This window comes from Pundamilia nyererei, unplaced genomic scaffold (assembly GCF_000239375.1).
Source record: "Pundamilia nyererei isolate P.nyererei 1_Seehausen unplaced genomic scaffold, PunNye1.0 scaffold00215, whole genome shotgun sequence".
In the NCBI taxonomy this organism is placed as follows: domain Eukaryota; kingdom Metazoa; phylum Chordata; class Actinopteri; order Cichliformes; family Cichlidae; genus Pundamilia; species Pundamilia nyererei.
Genome location: NW_005187616.1, coordinates 858,294 through 882,595, shown reverse-complemented (window position 1 = coordinate 882,595; position 24,302 = coordinate 858,294). Strand labels below are relative to the sequence as shown.

Sequence of the window (24,302 nt, the reverse complement as noted above, 5' to 3'; positions counted from 1 at the left end):
TTGATCCAGGAGTCGAAGCTGCATGACAGCATATTTTTGGATGTCAGTGGGATCGTTTGAGCTGTTGTTGGCAGAGTTGGGATCATATCTGATGAGGCAGAGAAATCGGTTCAGTAAGCCGACTGACCCAGAGCAGAATCTAACTGTGTGGCAGAGGTAAAATAGTATTATTTACTATTTACATATCACTGTATATTCAGTACTGCTGCATATTTTGAGCTACAAGCACAAATGCAAAGATCTGAGTGGCCAGATCAGTTTATTCAAATAACAAATTTAAGAAAATCTGCACACCTGAGTCAATGACAAGTGCATAGAAGGAAAGAAATCTGAGAAATGTAGCCTAAACTCCACAGACCATCCTGCTTACCAGATCTGTTTATTCACATCTAAAAACTCAAGCCAGCCCAAAAGCATTAATGCTGCACATTCATTCAGAGACTAAGTATATTGAGCTTGGAAAGAAAAGCGTCTGGACTTCTTTAAGTTACTTGAAGACGTTTCACCTCTCATCCGAGAAGCTTCTTTAGTTCTAAGGTCAAATTGTGGAAAGTCCCCGATTTAAGCCGTATGGGAGTGTCCCCCTAGAGGGTCATGAACCCCCTGTTGATCCTCTATCTAATCACATTTGTTAAGGTGTGAAAGCGGGTGTGGGTCACATTCAGCCGATGTTTCGGGTGAACTCACTGTGAAACCTGGCCCCACCCTATCATGTGATTTCCTGAGGTCAAAATGGTCCAGGATGTGAGTGGGCGTTAAGGCGTCTGGAAATGGATCTCAAAACTGGATTATAGATGGCAGAGAGTTGGTGTCGTAAACCACCGCCTCTGTTCAAAGATGGTCGTTCACAGTGGACATAGATGGCTTCTTTCACTCCTCTTTCAAACCATCACTCACACATTAATGTTAGCCTCATGGTTTAAGGTTTTAAACAGGGCTGGATGTAGATGGGTCAGCAGGGACCTGGAGGATGTTAACAGGATAATGGAACCAGGTTCCTTTCCTGCTGCTCTGCTTTAACTGGACAGAGTTAGAAGACAACAGTACTGTTGTTAAAAACTTTTATAGTGAAGAGTTCCAACAAGGAAAAAATTCGATACTGAGGGGTAAGTTGGACTCTAGCTCTAAAGATGTTGCAGGCAGTCTGATGGATGCTAACCTCTTACTGTTCAGTGGCAGAAAAAGAGCTCATTTTCATCTAGTCTGTGAACCCAAATGAATGTCTTAGAATAGAAGAACTGTGGGGCTTAAATGCATATTTTATCACCTTTCATTAACAGTATCATTCTACCCAACATATTTCTCTCCCTCCAATCATCATTCAGTCCTCCGTGTGCTGCTTTTCCCATGATGCTTCAGCACCCTCTAGTGGTTCCAGCTGTCATTACACTCTTCTCCTCCTCACAGCCGTCTCTTATGTAAGAGCCTGACCTCGCCCTCCTGAATTACCTGTATGTGTATTTGTGTGTGTGTGTTTCAGCGTCTCACCTGTTTGGGCTGCTCGATCGCTCGCTGCAGGTCTGTCTTCACCTTGTTTCCGGGGTGACTCGTAACCTTGGTAACGGGCTGTTTAAAGATGGAGGCCGTCTGTCTGATGGGCAGAGCTGTGTTCAGGTCTGGTTTCCCTCCCTGCATAAGACAGACACGAATCTGAATGTTGGTGTTTGGTTTCTTTTGCTCCCTGACTTCCTACGTTCCTTCCCTCCCACCTTCTTGTCCTTCCTCCCTTTTATCCTTCTTTTACTTTAGCTTTCTCCTGTTCTTTTCTTCCTTACAGGTCACATTTACCTTCCTATACATGAGGCAGAAATATTAAACCTGTGGTTGTTTCTGTGAGTGTTTGATGTAAGCTTAAAGGGTTAACTCTAAGCTGAGACAACAACAGGAAGTGCGTTCATGCTGCTCTTCATGAAGTGTGAAGAGCAGCAGTACAGGGTTGCGAACCGTGTCCATACAGCACACACACAAACACATACATGCTGAAATTAACACTGAGGATGTGTAGATTATCCGTTTAGCGGGTAAATTTTGCTAAGGCTCGCCTCTCTCCGCAGGCGCTATTTTTTCCCATTTCAGCTCACCCTACTCCACCTCTGATTGGTCCACACTTTATCCACTTAAACATACACAGTCTATGTTTGATTACAGTCAGTGATCACAGTAAATGTTGAATGGATTGATACTTATAAAGCACTTTTTACTCTAACTGAGCACAATGTGTTTTTGCCCAGACACATTTAAAATACATTTCACACCTTCAATCTACAGTCTCTACAGAGGCCGATCTGGAGGATTTATCTAGTCTGAAGCTGTTTCATACATGCACTGCAGCTCTGAACTCTTCTAGCCAAAACCAGACATTCACCGCCAGCGAGTAGGCGTCATCTCCCAGTCATTTCCAGCAGTAGTCATTTCCAGCAGTTAGAAAGCTGACTATTTCCTGCTGTGCTTCATGTATGAAAGGACAACTGTGGGAAAAAATCCCACCCTAATTCTCCTTAACTTCTCCACAGTTTACATGTGAGCTTACCAGGTCTGTAGTCAGGACCACCTAAGTGGTTCCCCTATTTGTGTGCCGCAGAGAAAAGGCAAAGAGAGCAGATCTAACACCCACAATTTAAAATGCAGATGACCATGGCACATTTTAGATCATAACACTGACAAGATCAACGAGACAAGAAATAAATGAGACAAACAACCGACACCAGTCAGAGCCAAAATGATGATGCAGATTGGTCTTGAAGAAGAGAAGTCATCCAGAGCAAAACAAATCAAAAGCAGCATGTCGATTCTGGGCGAAAACACCCTGAAGGTGGAGACAAGCTCGGGCCGGGCCCAGCGCAAACTACCATTCAGATTATCCTGAACTAGGACGAGTGTTAATTAAGACACCAGAGTGGAAGTAGACAAGTCGACTTTGAATACATATCTCCTTTTTGTGTTTTCAAAGTATTAGAAGAAAATCAACTTTAAAAAGATCCACTGAGGGAGTCCGATGTTTCCTCAAAGCTCTAGAATCCCTGTAGCCCATAAATTCATTAGGATTCATATTTTTATGTGTTTGCTTGTAACGTTTGTCTGTTTATGGACTTTTGAAGAAGCCATTACTAGGTTTTGTGCTTTCATCTAAAGCCACCAACATGCTCCCAGTTGTCTTCATTGTTATCATTATGTTGTTATTTATGGGGCTAAAAACCAAGTTTTAACCTCTTATAACATCTAACAACTCCTTTTATTTGGAATTTTCACCCATTTGACATATCTAGATGGAAATCTGTGAGTCCAAACTGCATGTGAGACAGCTGATTGGTTGATTTATGATGTCATTTCACTCTGTTTGGGTTTCCCTCCTCTTGATTTTCTTCTTTTATTTTTACATCATGGTTTAAGAAGCGTCCGTTTAACTGTACCCCACTTACTTCATCCTTAACTACTGACTAACTATTTTAACTAATCATCCACTTCTCCCACTTTCACAATGCCCAAACAAATCTCAGGCAAGATAAGGAGAAGGCTCAAAGACAGTAATTTATGAATAAAGGGGTTATGACCAGCTTTTTCAGTGTGAACATTAGGCTTGTTCTACATATCCAGAACTAAAAATCCTTACCTGACTTTAAATTTAGCCCTGATATTAAGATCTGAGTCTAAATATCCATGAGATGGAGGTAAAAAAAGACTTAAAATACGCAAAAGGGAAAAATAAAGTGACAACAGTGAGCAAACCAAGGAAGCTCAAGGCTGTAAAACCGAGGAGGGCAAGATACATCCGGGTCAATATACCCAGGCTGTCCCTGATAACAGGACTGCTGGGATTACACTTCCATGTGGACGTGCACACAGTCAGCTTTTGAGTCGACATGGATAATTTGGAGCGTAAATGAAGCCTATGAGGTCTAAGACATCATCCAAGTACCCCACCGGTGTATATTTCAGAAAGGATGCAGGCCCTATTCTCCCCCAATACATATAAATCATGTATTTGAGCATGTGGAGAAACAGGTCTGAGCTTAATCAGGAATCTGATGTTTGTTATGCACATGTGACCAGGTTACTTCCTCTGTTTGAGGAAGTAACCTGGTCACATGTGCATAAAATCACCCTGCTATCAAACAGAATATCATCTCAATCCGCTCTCACTCTCTCTGACTCTCCAATAACATGAGGTTCAGCTGCTGGGTTTTTATCTATGCAAATAAGTCTGTGTGACTCAGGTATATTCACACGATGGATAAACAAGCACAAAGTTCTTGTTACCCTGTGACCTTTCGACCTGTTGCCGGAAGAGTTTTGTTAATCTGATAATCTGTTAAAGCACAATACACACACAGTCACTCCCACACAGGTGTGATCCATCTGGGTTACCTTGGCCATGCTCAGCGGGTCATGTCGGAATCTCTGTTTGTTTTTCTGCAGTTTTCCGGGCATCATCTTGCCCGTGCGAAAGTCAAAGCATGCCAGATCCACTGTATTTCCAAGGTAACGGGACAGCTGGGGCTTACTCCGGAACTTCTTTCCTGAAGGACTGGAGGATAAAATGGAAAGGACGCTATCATTAAAAAGTCATACTTATAACATCATAAAGAGAACCTATACTACATTACCAATGATGAGTGCCTAACATGGCCTGGGGTCAGTGTGTGTACAGGTAATCCCTGTGAGCTGGAAGCTAAGACTTATTCCTTATTCCACTCTTCGCTCAGTATTATGTCAAATAGAGGGGATATACGTAATATAGTCATCTCAGAAAGTGAGTACAAACGCCCCTCCCACCTGCGGAGTATTTATTTATTGTTTGTTTGTTTGTTTGTAAGGTAGAGTCAATGAGAGGAAAGCTGAATTAAAGGGATAAAAAAAAATTCAGACAGAACATGAACTGAGAGGCTGTAAATATCTTGATGCATATCCAGGTAAGTAAATCTCCAAAAGGTTGATTCTGTTCATCTGGACGTAGCGTTTTCAGTGGCAGAAACGTTTCATCACTCATCCAAGTGACTTCTTCAGTCATTATGCAAATGTACTGTTTATAAGATTGGGGAAACCTGCAGTCAGCTGAGACTGAAGAAGTCACTTGGATGAGTGGTTAAATGTTTCTGCCACTGAAAACGCTACGTCCAGATGAACAGAATCAACTTTTGGAGATGAGAGGCTGTACCATAAATATGGATTATTATGAGCTGTAAATCATGCAAAGCGATACTAAACAGAACTTTTTGTTTGTAGCTGAGTGAAAAACCCTGTTCCTTTGGTTATAATCCCATTTCCAAACAATCTGAAGTCCTTCATTCTACCGTGAGAAAGCTTATTCACAAGTGGAAAACATTCAAGACAGTCGCCAGTATTGAGTGGACATCCCAGCAAATTCACCTGAAAGTCAAACTGAAAGTGCAAAAAAAACCCCAAGAGCTACATCTCAGACTCCGCAGGCCTCAGTCAGCATGTTAAATGTTAAAGTTCATAACAGCACAATCAGAAAAAAAGAGAACGAGTAGGACTTGTTTGGGATGGGTTGCCAGGGGAGAAGGCTCTTCTCTCTAAAAGAACACAGCAGCACAGTTAAGCTTTGCAAAGCTGCATCTGAACAAACCACCAGACGAGACCAAAGGGGAGCTGGTTGGCCATAGCGCACAACACCATATTTGGAGAAAAGCAAACACAGCATATCAGTACAAACACCTCAGACCAACTGTCAGCACGGCGGCGGAGTGCTGAGGATTTGGGCACCTTAGAGTCACTGAGTGGACCATGAACTCCTCTCTATACAAAGGGAATCTAGAGTCAAATGTGTCCATCTATCCTGCGGCTACAGCTTGGCCCCAAACTGGGTCATGCAACAGGCAATGATCCCTAGAACAGCAGCTAATCTATAACTGAATGACTAAAAAGAAAGAAATAGAGGTGCTGCAATGGTCCAGGGAGAATCCTGAACTCAACCTGACTTACATGCTTTAATAGAGGACTTTAAGAGAGCCGTGCATCAATGAATGCCAGCAAACCTCATATACGCATGTGAGTGTGTCCTCAGGGTAATCAAAGGTGTAGAGGTCCAGTGTGTAACAGCACAGACACATTCATTTAGGTGTCACACAGTGGAAATTTGTATTTGTCTTTTATAATTAATTTATAATAATGTTTTGATTTTAGTGTTTATTTGTGAGTGTAGTTTTTATTTGCATGATTTTATTCTAATGTTTGTATTGCATGTTTTAGTGGTTTTCTAATAACAACAATAATAATAATACATTTTATTTATAAAGCCCCTGTCAAGACACCCAAGGGCACTTAACTATAGAATAGAACACATAATAGGACAATGACAAAATGAAGAACAATAAAAACAAAAGCACAGGATAAAATGAACAAACAGTGGGTTGGTATGAATATGCAGCTTTGAACTGATGGGTTTTGAGTTGAGATTTAAACTGTAGGAGAGAACCAATGTTTCTTATATCTGGGGGTAGAGTTCCATAGCCTGGGAGCAGAGCAGCTAAAAGCTCTGCTTCCCATGGTGCTGAGGTGGAAAGGAGGCACAGCAAGCTGGATAGAAAAAGAGGATCGAAGTGAGCAGCCAGAAGAGGTAGTGCTTAACAGATTAGAAATGTGAGGAGCAAGATTATGGCCTTGAAGGTGAGCAGAACAAGTTTGTTTTTATCTGGAATTTCACTGGGAGCCAGTGAAACATTGGGGAAACATTGTTTAATCCACTGTGGACTGGCTGGCCATGGGATAAAAGTGGTGGCATCGAGCGACAGACTCCAGTGCACAGTGTAAGCTGGGCTGGGACGTGACGAACCCAGTGGAGGGAAGAGACAGGGACAGGAGGCGTCTCCTCGTCTGCCTAGGAATAAACCTTTTCTGATTATACCTGTACCATCTCGTACCCTGGGTTTCTGGTGCACCAGCTTTAGTGTCTACATAGGCAGCAGCAACAGAAGCAAGAGTTAGTTTTACTCTTCTTCCAGCATTTCACCGAGTGTCTCTAGTGTTAGTCAGGATAATATTATACGGTCTATAACTGAAAGACTCTGTGTTTCCTTATGGCCTGAAATTATTCCGTGTGGGTGTGGAGGGTAAAAAAAGGGTCCTGATAAACATGAGTTTGTGAAACCGGTAGAGGCCTCAGCAGGGCGTTGCTGCTCTTCCAGTAAACTGACCTGTTGTGACTGGTTTTCTTACTGGAAGTGATGAGTCACTTCAAACCAAACTGAAAGTGAGCCTTCAGGATGTGACGGAGCTCAGACGTCTCTGAGCTGCTACAGTGACAGGCCCAAGCTGTGCAGATCAACAGGAAGTAAAGAACAGCCACCGGCTCTGCGGCAAGGCTACGATGCCGCAGAGCTGCACCAGGAGCAACTTCCTCTGCGATCTGACGCAGAATGCTGAGCAAAAAGGAAAAACGTAACAAGCAGTGCTCCAAACTCAACTTTAATCTGCTCTGGAGAAGAGCTGAGGCAGGAGTATTTCTGAGGCAGAGAGACACAGACGCTGAGGTTTTCCTGCCTGAATGCACATTACTGGATAAGAGAAGCGCGGGGGGCAAGAAAAGTGCAGAAACAGTGAAATAGAAGTGACCCTGCATCTCACGCTCAACTGATTTTTTTTCCCATAATTTACTACAACACAGAGATGTTGTGATTAGGGTGCATGGACATGTCTTCCTTCATATGTCAATCACATGCATTTGCAAAATGATGCCTGATTTGTGTGTTTTGTGACCATATGATTCCAGCTAACATGACCTTTAGCTGTGTTCAAAATCATTCTAAAGATCCAAAAATTCTCAAAGGATATCACTAGAATTTAAAGAAACTGCCACCAAATATTCATAACATCAATACATATGCTGGTATTGATATTGGATCAATATTAGCCCAATACGGTCGATACTTGCTTTCTATCCTCTATGTTCCGTATGCAGCAAATAAAGTATTTTATTTAGGAAATGAATATGTAGTATGAAAAATGTCTGACCTTTTCTTATCGACTGTTACATCTTTATTATTTATAGCCTACAGCACATTAAAACAACTGAAGGTGACCCAAAGTGCTTTAGAGACAGACACTTTTATATCCCAGATGTCCAAAAAACATAGTTTGAAAACAAACGAAAAGCTAAAAAGTGTGTTCTGTTTTGTTTTAGTAACTGATTCCGGTGGAAAGTCAGAATAACAGTGATTTAGTGATCAGATGCCTTTTATAGCTTAAAAGTAACACTATCAGTATTGGCAAGAACAGCCCTGTATTTACTTGACAATACAGTAAATACAGCGACAGTAAAATTTGCAGTGTCATAGAGCACTGATAGTAGTAGTAGCAGTAGTAAAAAGCATGATAGAAACACATTTTTGGTAACTCTTTTATGTCCCACTCATTTATGTGTTGTGCTAAAAGAGATATAAACTCAAGCTGAACTGTGGCTGAACTGTACTTTGATGCAATACAAACTTGTACCACAAGATGGTGCAATGAGTCATCCATCCATTCTCTTCTGCTTGGTCAATTTGGGATTGCGGGAGGAGCTGGAGCCTATCTCAGTGGGCCTAAGGCGAGAGGCAGGTCACAGCCCGGACAGGTCGCCAGTCTGTCGCACGGCACAAGGATTCGTTTTAACTTCTAATTAACCAGGTAAAAGAGTGCACTCTTGTGTCATGGGAAAAAAGCCAGGCCTCTTGAGGTCTGGCCCCTGGTGGTGAAATATTTACATTTGAATAATTACAGAAAATACCTTTAATGTACGCCCTCTTCAAAATAAATCGACACTAATCAGAGCGAACGAAAAACTAACAACGAAACGAAAACAAAATGTAATATACTGAAATTACAAATTAGGAAAAAAAACTGAAGCCTAAGTGACAGGGGAAATGCAGAGATTTGTGCTCTGTAAGATAACACAGAGCCATTGCCTTTAAATGTATGTGATCCTACTCACCCCTAAAGACCCATTTTGAGCCAGGAAAACCCTACTGATTTCTTCTAAAGCCCCACTTCACCAGCCTCATTCATTTACATTCAAGTCCTCTGATTTTTCAGATCCACTGGTAAAGATCGCTTACATGTCCCAAGGTCACACCTCAAACAAAACGGTGACAGAGCTTTGGCAGGCACTGCTCCATGTTTGTGGAATCAGTTATTACCTGCTGTAAAAGGTGACCTCCATCTCTGCTTTGAAGTCAGGTCAGAATCCACCTTTACTCCCAGACCTACCCAGCTCACTGCTGGGTGCTTGATAATTCTGTATTCTGTGTCCATTTTTACTTTTTCATGTAATGACATGAGTGTGTATATGAATGTGCATACTTCATACAACACTATGGTCCATGAAAGCTGTGTTTAAATGTGCTTTACACAAAACACAGAAAGTAAAATTCATCTTGCAGTCTATTATTTGAACAGGACACAGTTCCGTCACAGCTGCTGTGCTTGTCTTCAAGGCTATTTAAAAAGCTATTATAGAAAGTTGAAGTGAAACTTCCACAGTCTCTTCCAGCTAACTCAGGCAACAGCAGCACAAATGGCACACCCAGCTTTACGTTTCCCAGCTTTATGAAGCAGACGGTTGGCTGTCTGGGCACAGGGACAGGATCCTCAGTGTTATGGACATTTCCAACAGTAGTTTGCCTCTGACAACATCAGGAGAGAGGCCTAACCCAGCTAGAATGAGTGGTTATCTTACTGTACAGCATTTGGAGATAATAGCTTTACACGATGCCCGCTGGTATCAGTGCAACATGCTGTTCTTTACCCAGCATATGTCAATAAGGGAGTCATGTGGCTGTCAGGAGACGTTAAATAGATGTACAAGTGGCACTGAAGCGAGACACCATGATACATTTTCAGATTCAGACTCTCCTTAAGGTTGATAAAGAAACAGTTACAAAAACAATTTATACATCGACTGTATATCAAAGGTGACCACTATAGCCCCTTTTCCATTAGTTTCTACTCAAATAGACCTGCTCGGCCGGGGTTCCAAGGCGAACCAAGTAGGTACTGAAATGTGATGTCGTCAAACTGCAGGCCAACGATTGGCTAGTCTGTGCCGACACTCAGTGAGTTAGGAGAGTGTCTCATTCACTGAAATCAAAAAGGAAATTTGTAATATAAAAAAAGCCCCAGAAAACACAGCAACAATGGAAATGGCTACAAAATGCAAAGCCGTGGTCCCAGAGTCTGACAGAAAGTTAACTACTGAGCACCAGGCATATCGTCCACCTTTGTTGTAACATTCATGATGCATACTAATTCCATCAATCTAAATGTAAATGTTTGACAGAAAGCACTTATATAAAAAACAGCATAGATGTATGGGTGTGAATGGGTAAATGAGGGTCCTCAAGTAGAGTAGAAATGTGCTATATAAGAACAGGTCCATTTACCATTTTGGATGACATATTTTGCAGATTCAGTGTTAGAATTTTGTCCACCGCCATTCGGGTTTTTTGGAGCTAGACATGTCAAGGAGTGGAGTGCTAACTTACCAGCTAATGTTAACTTGGTTACACTGTTTGAACCCAACATTTTCAGTGGGAGAAACTTGTTCTTCCAAGTGACTCCAGGCTCAGCATTCTGCAGGTTTCCCCCAGTTTAAAAACGGTACAACTGCATTACGATCTAAACCAGCACCATTGCATAACAATGAGCAGATCAGATCAGTTTCATGCTCATTCATATGCAAATTATCACAGCAGTTAATCAATGACCACGAGTACTACTCACTGAGAGTTGGAGAATGGCTGCAATCACAGCACTAAACAATACTGAAAGATGTCCTCTTAGATTCCCTCTTTGGCTCAAAGATTGTCATTCCCCTTTTTTTACTTAAGGAGGTCAAGAAGGCAGCTTATGTGAAAAGGTAACGGCCACCTCTGTGAATAGTACTCAGGGCCATTAACGGTCATGACAATTCATTGTTAAGCAATGGTGGTTATGCAAGTGTATTGTTAATAAAGTCAGACTAAATTAATCAACATTCTGGGATTTAGATAGCACATGCTTACTATTTCTATTTAACTGACTAAAAGCTACAACGTCACTCGTCAAAACTAGAGTTTGTGTGTATGTGTGTGTGGATGGTCTGTCACTACAATTAACCACACAAAAAGACATTTTATTTGTCATTTACTGGCATTAATGGGATCAAAAGAATAAATAGAGAGGTTCAATTTAAAGAGTCAAATGAGCTGACAAACGTGAGGCCTTGAAACCTATATTTAAGCCCTGATAAAACCCAAATGAGTAAGTTCTAAAAACGAAAACTGTGAACACGTTCAAGTCAGACATTTTAATATTGGAGTCTATGGAAATTGACTTACTCTGAAAGTCTGCCTCAGGTGGACTTTATAGAAACTGCAGGGTTTCTTTTAGCTTTCGTTATTGGTTTCATTTTTGCTCTTATTGCACATTTATGGAGGTATGAGGTGTGTCCACTGTAATCTCAATATCTGGATGAACTTCCCACCAATGTTCAAGCACTTTGGTTTAGCTTGCTTCGGTCACCCAGCTGTTCTTGGCCCCCTGCTGCCACAACTCTGGTCATACAGACATTGTTACATTGTTGTAATGCTGTTATTAAGAATGAATTCTGATTGGCTACTTTGCTACTGTGCACTACATTGTAACTTCTCAGACTGAAGCCGAGCCTCTGGTTGGTCCACTGAGTGTGAACAGAGGTGAGCTCACAAACAGTCCAGAGTCAGCATTGGTACCACAGCTGAACTGCTGACTGATTATCGGTTTGCTGTGTAACCACTGATCGATTAGTGTGATGGGCTACCTGTAGTAGTAGACGTCGCTCTTTCCGGCGCTCAGCCCGGACTTCCTGATCACTTCTTCTTTCTTCCAACCGGGCGGCAGAGCGGGACAGTCCGTCCTCTTTCTCTCCATCATAGCGCGTGTACCGATCCCACGGTTCAGGCTCCTGTAGGATTAATCGATCACTTGGTAAATCCCGGCGTGGACCCCCCAGACGCGCGGCGTGCTGGTGAAAAACCAGCGGAGCGACGTCACGGACGTTACGTTAACGGTGGCTCTCACACTCCCTCCGCCCTGCTTGTTTATGCTGCTTATTTTGGGTCGAACAGAAACAAACACAGCGTTCCGGTTCGGGCTGTTCCGGGTTAAACCGCCTCCAGGTCCGGGTTTACTTCAGTTTACCTCCTGAGAGAAGCAACGGCTCATCCGGGGATCCGATCTGATCTAAAGTGAACTGAACTGAACTGAACTGAACTGGACCAACGGCAGGCTGTGACGTCTGAGATATCACACACACACACACACACACACACCGCGATTAAACTCAGACGCGCACGCTCACACGCACAGACACACTCCCCCAGAGATCGTCTTGAGATCAGAACACTCACTCGGTGTTAGTTTAGGTGAAACAGACTCTATCAATCTATAGTCTGAGGTATGAATAAGCCTGTAAACGTTTGCATAATAATAATAATAATAATAATAATAATAATAATAATAATAATAATAATAATAATAAAAATAAATTATTGTTTTCAAAATAAAATTGAATATTATTTGAAAGTCATAATTTTTTTTTGCAAAAATAGATAAATAAATAAACAACCATGAACTGAATTCGTCATGGAAATATATAAGCCAATATTTGCAAGGTCTGACCAACTTAATCGACCATGACACTATGGGAGTACAATAGACTGCATATTAAAGATGGAGGTAGCCACTGATTTTTGATTCCACATTTTAGACTATAGACATTCACTCCCCAAAAATGAATCACAGACATCTGGAACTGTTTCATGGTCGAACAGAGAGAGGGGCAGGCATGCAGTGAGTGTTAAAAACTATGAAAAGTGTCATTGCAAACACACTGTGCTTTTCAGACTTTACAGTTATCCCATCCTATCGCTCCGTTCTCTACTCTGTGTCCTCTGTCCTCTTTTTTTCTGTCCTCTGGTTGGTCCACTAAGAGGCAAAAAAGTTGGTTATCTACCCTATCCACGTCTTTTGGCACCAACCCCGATTGGTGCCAGAACACAATAATCAGATGATTTCTGATGAGTGGTATTTGGCAACAATTAGGGAGGAAGAACTCCTTTTAAGAGGAAAATACCTCTGCTTACACTTGTTTTTTGTCGTGTTGTTTTTTTGTTTGTTTTTTAATTTCCCAGATGGCCTTATATTTTCGTCTATGCGATAAGTTTGTGTCGACATGTTATGCTGGTGCTTTCTGGTGCCTGCAGTTTCAGGGGGAGTGATCCCTCTTTCTGTGTTATTCAACATCCCCACACCTCCTGGCTCACTGACGTCACAAACTCTGGGTTAAAGGGGCCTGCAGCAGAGACAGGAACCCCGGAAAAATACTTGGTCGTCCCAACATGGCTAACCTACAGTTCTCTCTGAGAAAGAAGTGAAAGCGGATTTTTTTGTAAAAACGGTTTTTTACAATGTAAGTAAACCAGTAGTGATGAAAAGGAAGACGTGCCCTTCTGCTTATGAAGTTATCACAGGACAGAACAAACAGGGTGTTAAATATGCAGCCTTTTAGTATAAATTAATGGTGCCCCCCGAAATAAATACACAAATAAATAAATAAATAAATTGGTGAATTTCAACAAAATGGTCTTTTTAAACAAAAAATGAGCATGATGTTTTTAAAATGGTTATATGCTACTTTAATTAGTCCAGTAAATTAACAACACATTAATAAGTTATCTGAAGGAATTAAGTCCTGCTACCAGTGATATTCGAAAGCTTTATTAGTTTATTATTATTTTTATTACTCTTGTTGTGTCGTGTTAATATTGTCTTTTCAACTCTTGTGTGTGTGTGTGGGTGGGTGGTGGTGGGTAGATTATCACAATTATCTCAATTTAATAATTTAATCCCAACATTAAACTGTATATAATCCCCCCCCCCCACACACACACACACATTTCAGCTCTGTGTGGGAGTCTTGACCGCTGTTTTTCCAGTCTCAACAGTGTCTCCTCTCCTTTCCCTGCTCTCACTAACACCTCCTCAGACACCGTGGCGCACTCAGAGACGGAAGAAGGGGAATAATAATAATTCCGGTGACACCAAATCATTATACTGTCGTCAGTGCAATAATTGCTTACAATTGAATTTTAGAAATAAAACAAGACAATTTTTCTCTCTTTTTTGGGGGCATTCACGTGGACTTGTTTTCATAACTCAACGGAGTTCATCTTTAAATTCGGCATATCTTACACACACAAACGATTATGCGTTCTAATATAATGTAAACTTTATTTGCTCTTTCACTCATGTATACCATGTTTCTGCATCACGATAAGCCACTGATGGCGGTAGTTAAACATATTAATCTGTCTGTAACAGACACCGAAACTTTCTTAAGATCATAACACACCTTAACTGTGTAAACCGTACTTATATATGAAGCATGTGTTTACCGATACTATGATTATTATTAATGACCAGATTCTTTTAACGGAGTTTGGTGGCAGCGTCTGCCGGGTACCGGAAGTGGCTCCGGCTAACTGTGAGCTAGCTTTACCCGGGATCCTTTGAATTTGCAAGCGTCAGTGTACGCAAAAGGGTTGGGCACGGAGTACGGTGAAAAGGAGGCATTTCGGAGTAGAAGTATGAGTGTTTTATATTTGTTTTATTTGATAAAGATTCAGGAAGTTTGAGGAAGTGCCTGGTTAAGATTTCCGTTTACACCCTAGCAGCGCTGCTAAGTTGAACTTTAACATCAGTGAGAAAACTTTTGCGACATTTGTGAGTACGTTGAGCCAGAAACATTTGTGTATCACGTTATAAACTCTGTATAAACACTAAACTGTTGCTGTACGTATGGGGTTTAAATCTGCCATGTAACGGTCTGTTTAGTTTATTTTTTGTTCGATGTTTTTGGGGTTTTTTGCTGCATAGCTCAGAGCTCGGCTAAAGGCAAGCTAGCAAACAAACGCAGTCTAAAGAAAGCCCTTTACTGTCCCGTTTAAAGCGAAAACCGGCAAAGCTATCACTGACAACAACCTGACACATACTCCGCAAGGTGGTTAGCTTTCTAACGTCTCAAACAGCTGCTTTTGCACAGGTAGCTCCACGCCTACTTGTGGAAGGTTTAAATCACAGCTGGCATGGCTCTGATTGGGCATGTCAGCTGTGAATAAACAAATGCTGATAACAGTTTTAACACCTCTGTAAACATTTTAACCATTATTCCCTCGACGTTTAGCGATTTAAAATGTACTCTTCTTGTTTTTTGACAGCATGGAGTACAGCGGTCCATTGGGCCACTCTCTGTCACCAGAGTCCACGGTGACCTCCCTACTATCCAGTTCAGGTTACCTGAGGAGCAGCTTGCTGCCTCCTCAACACGACACCAGCTTCAGATACAAAGACAGAGTGGGTGGGATTACTTTCCACAGCAGGAATGGACAGAATGAAGAAATCTCCCTTTGTTATTTTATCTGTTTCTGGGTTCTGTTCTGGGTGTTATCAGGAGAGCTTCTCTCCTGACAAATGATGATGTTCTCTTTTTGATTGTGACAGAGTTTAAAATTGTTTCATTTTCCAGTAAAACATTGAGGAAAAACTGCTAAATTCAGAAAAAAATATGTGAATTTGTTTTAAAAGAAAAGAGTAAATTCATGTGAAGTTCATGAGGAAGTGTGTGAGAGGTGTATGAGAGATAACTCAAACATTTATGTGAGAGGGAAGACATTTTTAAAAAGTCTGAAATTTGTTGTTCTTTTCTTATCAAAAACTTTAGTGATGAGGATTTTAAAACAGGAAGCCTACACTACTGTCTGATTGCAGGAGTATGACTCTGCTTCGGCGGCTCTGGACGCTTACATCAAAGACTTTGAGAGGAGTCGTCAGAACCGCGACTCGTCGTTGACTGGAAAGCTGGTTCTGCCACAGAACCTACCCTCCACTCCGTGCAGGCACAGAGTGGGCACGCTCAGAAACAAAGATGGTAGGTCCTGCTGAGGGTCAGGTATCTTATAACGTTGATATATCTTGGTGCTTTTTATGTCTTCTGTGGTTTTATGTTATCTGAGTGATTCATCTACATTGCATTTTTCTCTTTTTGTTTCAGTTCTTAGGGAGCGTTTGACCGAGAGAGAGCTAGACTTCCTGAACCTCCCCGTGAGCCCCCTCCATCACCGCGTTAACTGGGACAGACACTCCATGACAACAGATGAACTGCTGTCCGTCCCTTTCGACGGCTCGATGCCCATCACCCACACCACCGCCTTCATCCAAGGTTTTTACACATTTCATACTCAACCTTTAAACTCTTAAACACGTGTTTGTACATTTTTTAGTTTTCTTTGATCTGTATGATGTCAGTAAGAGTAGGGATCTGTGATTTCGTAGAGTCCAAGACTGAAAATGTGGAGCTGGAAGTAAATGCATCCCTCACCATTTTTCTCAGTCTGAAGTTTTTAAATGTGACAATCAAGAATCTGCTCTTATACCAGTTCATTAAAAACATCTACAATGTAGTCTTCATTCATGTCATTAAATCCACCACTTTTACCTAAAAACATCCTGGCATCTGCCTTTAAACGCATAACTTCTGCAGCTCAGACTCTATAATCAACGTTAAATAATCCATAGATGATTCAGTAATAACAGAAGTGATGACTTTTGCCTCACTCCTCTCCTCTGCTGGTCCAGACCTCCTGTCCTGGCCTGCAGCCTCCCAGCCCTGCCCCTCATCTACCTGTAGACTCCTCCACCATCACTCTCTTCCACCGACGACGTCCAGGAGCTTCAGGTTTGAACTGCTTCCTTTCTCGTTCAGATCGACCAGGCATATTTCCTGGTCGATCTGAGTTACAGGTTATTACTTTCCCCTCCTCCCTAGGTGCAGAGACAGGCCGAGGGCCGCCACTTTTAAACCAGGTGCTCACATCAGCAGTTTTAAGGTGACCCTCACTGTCTTTTCTGGATTATTCTGAGACTGTAGCAGTGTCATAAACACAGTTGCTTCCCCTTTTCAGAGATCAGAGCAGGCCCCGGTATCCTCGTCGCTCCACCTCCCTCACTGGTTCACCAGTAACAAGGCTGACTTGGACTGTTCGGGAATCACCAGTGTGCCCGACCTGAAGTACCCAGCATGGCTCCAGGGGTGTGACCTCAGCGAGCCGCCTGCACAGTCAGATCTGTGGGACGACCACGGTAGCTTCCTCGACTACATATGCACAAGCCTTCCAAGATGTCATAGTATTTCATCATCATTTAACAGATTGTGATTATTAATGTTAAAGATAAATCTATTAATAGGTTATTCTTTATTATTTTATATTAAGCAGCCCATCAGTGTGTAGAGTCATAAATATGAGCTTTTAAAACTGATCTAGTGAGGGGAAATGTTGAATTTGATATTGGACTGGGTGGGTGGAGTCTATCCCAGGGAAGTAATTTCACCATTAAACTATGACTATTTTCTGTTTATTTGAAAGGGTCATATTTGTTTTTTCCAGACGTTCTCCCACCTGGAGCTCCCAGAACCAGAGCTCCATCCTGGGTAGCAGACCTGGAGAAAGATGAAGATCCTGACCAGACACCTGCAGAGGTGAGAGAAGCAGCTGCAGCGCAACTGTCAGTTGTATGGTCCTGCTGCTCTCGTTGTTCATGAAGACTGTAGAGCTTCTGTGGAACTGTGCTTTCCTCTGGACTCTTTGTGTGTTAAAGAACGCCTTATGATGTGGTCAAGTGCTCTAAATAAACCACATTCTGTCACATGTGTGTCCCAAAGGCAGAAAAAGAGCTTCATCGGTCAGTTGATGAAGTAATAGGTTTTCTCTGTGTGTGCTTAGGTTGGCAGCCAGCAGGCGCTCAGAGACCTGAGGCTTCAGTTTGCTGAACAGATTTCTTTGCTCACTACAGAGAGGAAGAGCTCAGACGTTGTGATGAACATGTACCAAGGTAAAAACACAAGTCTTTGAGTATGTAATGTTAAAAATTCGAGGTGTAAACAAAATAGGTCCACAATTGTTCTCTGTAAATCACCACAAACATAACTTTCAGATCTCTATTCGTGTGACTTTCAGAAAATATAAATTAAAGTTAAAGTACAGTTAAAGGTTTACTGCTTTGACGCACAAAAGAGACCCAGTGACCATCACAGAGGCAAAACAAGGTTCCTGCAGGTCATTAAAAAGTTTAAAATCATGTAAAGCAAAGAGTTAAAATGACTGGGCTTCTTTGCTTGGGCTGATGGATAGATGGACTAATAACAGACAATACTCAGCTCTGAAAAACAAACTAATCCTAGAGTCGACGAAAAAAATACATTACATTGGATTATTGCACTGTTGAATATTGTTTAGTCATTCTTTACTCATTGATTGCATATCAGGGAAGGCCATAATCACAATGACATCACTAACTGGGTTTGGATTCTGTATTCTGAAGGTGTTATTGCTTCAGATGCCAACATATTGTCTTTAGAGCCTGAAGTCACCACATTTCAGATATCAGTGTATGAGTGCATCACACACACTGACGGAGATGGCTGCTAATTAGTGCCAAGTAACACCCAAATTCAATCCTTCACTCACCTTCACTAGACCCCAGTGTTCTTAGACAATCTGTTCATACAATTAACTGCACAGCAGCCATATTAGATGCTCCAAAAGGCTCCAGCAGCACAAACAGGGTTCAGATGTTCAGGTCAGAGAACTGTTGGGGACTGACTCAATTCTGGAACTTGGGACTAAACAGAGATCTAAAACTAGCAGCTGTACAGAACGTGGTCAAGAGGTACAAGAGAAGATCCTCTTGAACATGAGACTGGCCAAATTCAATTCATATAGTCTTATTTTCTTATTTTTCCCCTTTCAACCACACCTCCTATGACAACCTTTCACTCTTTTAAACTTTTCTCTTTTTTGTTGTTGTTTTTGTTTTTTGCTAAACTTGTTTCTGATGTGTGTTCCCACCTGTCAGACAACAGGATCGAGTCTCTGATCCAGAAGGCGGACCAGGTGTTAAACTCTCTGTCTCGGAGTTCTGGACAAGCAGAGAGTCCTGCAGATCCAGGTAAAACCGGGATTCATTCAAAGGAGCAGGAAGTCTTTTACACTGAATAACACTTATACCAAAGTTTTTGTTGTTGTTGTTTTTTAAAGCACAGCTGTGTCTGGTTCTTGTTGTGACTGTTTAAGCAGACTTTAACTTATTACCAACAAGCTGGAAATGAAGCAGGTATCCGATCAGTTCTTTGTTTCTGTTGTTGTCAGTGATTCCTGTGAAAACTGAGGAGCTGCTGCACCATTCTCCCTCACACTGTCCTCTGTGAGTAAGACTCATTTACACTTCTGGTGTGTTATGATCTGCTGCAACTCCACGCAGACTCATATATGTGGTGGCATTTTAACCCTGCAGAGACTCAGCAACAGGAGGCTGCACAGAGGAGCTGACTGACAGGGGAGCAGAGGTAGGTTTACTGTCATGTTCTACAATGTCAGCTAATTGTGTAATTTTCATTTATTCTCGTCTCCTGAGTGATGCCCAGATGTGAAACACATTAACCTTTCAGGTCAGTGGACAAGGCCTCCTACTGCAGTGAGCCTGTTTGACTCACTACAGTAGTTTTTCTTTGTATTCACATTAGACTGGTTGAATTTAAAGGCTTTTTAGGCAATATTAGTTTTTTCTTTTTAAACACAATAATTTACCTATTAAATATACGTTTAGCACTGGGGGTCTTATAAAGTAAATTCTGAATTTCTGTTTTGGATGGGTTGTAAATATTTTTCGTCACATAACTATGAGAACTTATTCATATTCCATCATTGGCACAATTTGTGTCTCTAAATATGTGATTTTTTTCTACCAAATGAAACTGTAATATTTCAAAAGTTGTGGCCCTTCTCATGTAAAAAGTAGTTGTGTTGATTGCTTCGGTTTTATTGTAATAACTTGAGCTAACTTGTGTAATTTTGTAATAAACAAGTATCACATAATCTGTATACAGTATTACCTTGTGCTCATTGTGTCCCACTGTTATTCAGTTGATTCGCTGGTGTGATCATACATGTGTTGCAGAATGTTTGTGATAGCCTATTGGGTTTTTACAAACCAGATCAGCCCAGTTGTCAGGTTTTTTTTTCCTAAGGCTGAACAAATGAGTGCTAGTCAACTCAGTTGAAGGCCTTCTCTACATCTACTGGCAAAACAGTTGTTTCTGAAGCTAGTGTTGTTTGTAATATCCCCCTCTTGTTTGTGCTCTCCCAGGATTTGAGTCATGAAAACAGCATCTGGAAGCAGCCTGGTCCGGTGGAGGCTCTGAAACAGATGCTGTTCAGACTGCAGGCTGTGGAGGCGGAGCTTCAGCGACAACAGCAGCCACCAGCAGCTCTGACTCTCTCAGAGTGGCTGCTGACATCAGCAACACAGGTACAAGGATACAGATCTTTAGAAAAAGTGGATAATAAAATGCAAATCTGTGTCTGAGTTTAACGTTTAAGGAAACAAGATTTAAATTATTAAGAGTCTGTTTGTGTTGCAGTGGTCTGTTGGTAACGCAGAGCTGCAGGAGCTGCAAGAGCTTCAGAGTTTTCCTGGTAGACCATCACTAGAGAGGTAACTGACTCCGATCAAGTTATTTATCCCTTTAGAAAGAATGTGGAGACTGGACTGATAACCTGTGCTTACAGTTTAAAGACAACTGCATCAAAGACACCACTTTTGCTTCAGGCAAAAATTAAAAGCATTATTTTACTCAAAACGTCACTAGAAACTATGTCAAGAAATCAAATGCCATCCTGTCTTGTAAGGCAAAGGGGGGTCCACACAGGAAACAACTAGCAATGATGTGGCAGCCAGCAAGTGACATTTAGTAACTCATAGTGAGTATGGGCCGAATAACCACTGGTGATGCAAAGCAATACTACTACTGATGATGATGATGATGATGATGATGATGATGATGATGATGATGATAATAATAAATTAAAATGTATTTTTGAAAACTCCAAGATAAGTCCTTTTGTTCTACTTTCAGATTTTAGATAAAAGACAGTCAGCTTCTGGGTGTGAATCCTGCGTTTTTCCGATGGCCAGCAGGGGGCAACATCTATGGCTGTTGAAACAAGTCAGAGTCTGTAGAAGTCTATGAGAAAGTGACCCAACATCTTACTTGACCTGTTACCTTAAGCTGGGCAAACACTGTGGGATTTTGCGTTATTCAGCTCCTGCTCAAACTGCACGACTGACTCGCAGGGGTTAGAAGTTCGTAGGTCACGTTGCAGGGTCTCTATGCTCTGATGCGACCTGAGTGCTCACACTGTGCGTCCATAATATGAAGGTTATAACAGAAAATCTGTCGCTCACTCTCCCTCTCTGTCTTTCACTCACACAGACACGCACACCACCACCGTCAACTTTGCTAAATTGCTAATGAAAAACATTGATAAGGCAGCTGGGATTGATCAGCAATGTCCATCCAATTATTTTCACGGTTGTTGTGGTCGTGATAATTTTGTGAGGCCACATCGAAAAGGCTCGGATGAGCTTTCCAAAGTTCTACAAGTTGTGCCTCCATCGCTTGTGTCCAGATCACACGCAGCACTGCTGTGCTACTCTGTCTTTTCACTTTCATTTCTGTGTTTGTGCGTGCGCAGTGTGAGAGGCTGCGGTGACACCCTCACGACGGCCGACAGGATTTCAAACAGGTTTGATTTTCTTACGACCAAGCGATTGATTATTTGGGAGCTGGTCGTGAGGTGTTAATCGCTTCTGTTACCCCACGTATACTACGCGATGCACGACACACGATGAAGGCGAAACTCGGGCCGATCCCCAAAACGGTCGCACGACTGAAAAATCGGCTCAAAATGAGCCAAAAATCGCACAGTGTATGCCCAGCATTAGTAAACACTTTCACAATGAGTTTATGGTCTCTGTTGCTAGTTTAAAGTCTTACTGAGTCAAATGTGATTATTAGGGCTGTGTGATATGACCAAAATCTCATATCCCGATATAAGACATCTATCATTTCCAATAACGATATAAATCACAAAAATGTAACATTTTCTGTAAATTCTGTGAATCTCGGGCAGCTCGACTTGCATGAAGTGTTTTCAGCTGGGCGTCATGTACCTGGAGTTATGACTTTTAGCCGATGCATGAATTTATACATTTTTAGACATAAGTTGTAACGGCCGCGTTTTCTTTGTGAGTATTTATTACACGGCGTGCTGCGGGGAAAAGCCTGTTCTAACGTTTGAGTCTAAGGTTTATTTTTTAGCACCTGGCGGCTCTTTTTTACTTCTCATCCGTAAACACTCCATACTCTTTCACGGGATTTAGTTTATTTTGAAAAGTCTCAACAGGATCTTGAGCTTTATTGTGGAAAGGTTAATATGCAAAACAAACAAGCGGACGGCGGAGCCACGCCATTGTTTTACCGTCGTGGTTGCTAACGACAACGTGTAAAAACAGTCGCTTGTCCGTCCGTAGTGTGGTTATATTAAATATAAGGGAAAGAGAGAACTTTAACAAATTAATATAACCACTACAATGACCATCAAAACGATGAAAAAATATTGCCGTAAACATTATATGAAATGATAGACGTTTTTATATCGTCACCCGATATATATCGTTATATCGAACAGCCCTAGTGATTATTACATTTGAAGTAAAAGAAGGATCATAAAACAGGATGTAAGTTAGTGACTGACAAGTCATCCGGTGTCCTTCAGAGCCCTCAGTTCTCATGTTGGCATTCAGAAAGCTGAGGTGGTGGTGGCTCACAGTCCCGAGAAACAGAGTCCTCATCCATGGAGAACACACCTGCACTTTCTTTCCCATAGGGTCTCCTCTTCCTCATCCTCACCCTCTTCTTCTAAGCCCAATAGTTCAAAAACAAGATTTCAAAAACTTGGGTGACATTAAACGCATCTTCATCCACCACCACAGTATGTACATCAGTTAGACTCCAGTTTAGGGTGAGTAAAGCATGCATGTTTTTCCTCCTCAGAGCTCTGCATCATCTGAACCGCCTGAAGATGCTGGTGGAAGAACCCAGACAGAAACACAGAGCGACAGAGGAAGAGAAGGACGACGACGAGGGGCGCTACTCGTCCTCATCTGTCGACAGACTGGTCTGTTCTCAGCAGGAACCCTCCAGAAACTGAACATTCAAAGGATGCTCGCTGTGCCAAAAGCCTCAATAGTATCTGCACTGTGTTTGTGTATTTTTTTTATAAGAAAGTGCAATTTTTTAAACACTAATACAACTCAGTTTAAACTATACCCTAAACCTTTAGAGTCAGGAAGTTTCCTGGACTGTTCTCTTTCTCAGACTCTGAGGAAGAGTCAGAACACAGCGATAATTTAAAAGAAGAGAAGAAAACGTGAAGGACAGACTCCGAGACGAGAAAAACATGCCACATCTTTTATATTTTGAATGTGTCTCAGGGGTTTGTGAATGCAACAGTATGGATGGATGGGCTTGATGCTTGTTGGTGCACAGACCGTTTTGTATTGATGGGTTTCATTCTGTTTGTAGACAGACTGTTGGTGCCATAAAGATTTACACACACTCATTCCTGTTGAAAATGAAGAGGTTACCGGGCAGTGTTCAGCCAGAGGGAAGAAAGATCATCAGTGCTGTTGTCAGTGATAGCTTTTCAGTTCCTTGCAGGTAAAACTACAATAAATTGCTTTTGCTGTAGAAAAGATGTACACGTGGAAGCACAACGTGTACTATTGTGACAATCCAGTCCGATTTTCTGAAGACTCAAGACTCCTGGATTGAAAATTGAAGTATTGAGCCATGGGTTGGGGGGGACCAGGGTGTTCAGATGTCTATCTTTATCTGGGACTGCACAGCATTTTTTATCAGGGAACGTTAAAAGTCACCAAAATTAACAACCTTTGCTGATTTTGTCGAATATCATAGAAACTAACAAAAAAAGAAGCAGAAAGATTTGAAGAAATTTTTTTTGTCTCTTTTGCTTGAGTTGGTTTTTTTTTTGGTTTTTTTTGTTTTTTGGTTTTTTTTGCAGAGGGAGGAAAAAGTTTGTGACACGGTAAATGTGTGTCGTAACTGAATAAAAATTACAATTGTCAGATATGGCTTTTTTTTAAAAAGGATGCCAATTTGTAGCTCCACCCAAATGGAAACCCAAAAACTGTTAGCAGACAGAAGAAGAGCTGGGGAAAAAGCATAAATGAAGACTGTCACATGAGACCGTGAGACTTACTCTCTCTATATATATATACATGCTAAATGATACTCTGATAACATTCAATTGATTGTATTTGTAAGTCAGATAAAGACCATTTCACTCAAAGTTGTTCTTCATACATCTTCA

The 24,302-nt window shown here is 41.5% G+C and overlaps 2 protein-coding genes across 7 annotated transcripts in view; one reads left to right on the top strand and one right to left on the bottom strand.

The window, feature by feature from the left end:
- Positions 1–12,337, bottom strand: part of mbd2 (methyl-CpG binding domain protein 2) — a 28,999-nt gene extending 16,662 nt beyond the window's left edge. The window contains exons 1-3 of the mRNA XM_005748178.1: positions 11,774–12,337; positions 4,366–4,525; positions 1,489–1,629 (exon numbers count right to left, since the gene is read on the bottom strand). Of these exons, the coding sequence (XP_005748235.1) occupies positions 1,489–1,629; positions 4,366–4,525; positions 11,774–11,886 (414 nt within the window). The 5' untranslated portion in view covers positions 11,887–12,337. The remainder of the gene's footprint in view (positions 1–1,488; positions 1,630–4,365; positions 4,526–11,773) is intronic.
- cunh18orf54 (chromosome unknown C18orf54 homolog) lies at positions 11,629–23,920 on the top strand. 6 transcript variants are annotated; one of them, XM_013914674.1, is made up of 15 exons: positions 11,629–11,669; positions 15,231–15,366; positions 15,781–15,940; positions 16,064–16,231; positions 16,648–16,747; positions 16,838–16,898; positions 16,974–17,151; positions 17,457–17,548; positions 17,793–17,901; positions 18,925–19,017; positions 19,218–19,272; positions 19,363–19,414; positions 20,215–20,376; positions 20,489–20,562; positions 22,964–23,920. In XM_013914674.1, exons 2-15 carry the CDS (start codon positions 15,232–15,234, stop codon positions 23,118–23,120), a joined length of 1,596 nt encoding a protein of 531 aa, XP_013770128.1. In that variant the 5' UTR covers positions 11,629–11,669; position 15,231; the 3' UTR covers positions 23,121–23,920. The 6 variants fall into 6 exon arrangements, with proteins under 6 accessions (XP_013770128.1, XP_013770123.1, XP_013770125.1 ...); XM_013914669.1 differs by lacking the exon at positions 11,629–11,669 and adding an exon at positions 14,467–14,598; XM_013914671.1 differs by lacking the exon at positions 11,629–11,669 and adding an exon at positions 14,618–14,736.
- The last annotated feature ends 382 nt before the right edge of the window (positions 23,921–24,302 follow it).

What these genes read in the sequence shown, in the direction of transcription:
- cunh18orf54 (XM_013914674.1), top strand. Translation starts at nt 15,232, where the DNA reads ATGGAGTACAGCGGTCCATTGGGCCACTCTCTGTCACCAGAGTCCACG. An exon ending in AGAGAGTCCTGCAGATCCAG is followed by an intron (nt 19,018 to 19,217) that starts GTAAAACCGGGA and finishes TGTTGTTGTCAG; the next exon opens with TGATTCCTGTGAAAACTGAG. An exon ending in GGTAGACCATCACTAGAGAG is followed by an intron (nt 20,563 to 22,963) that starts GTAACTGACTCC and finishes TTTCCTCCTCAG; the next exon opens with AGCTCTGCATCATCTGAACC.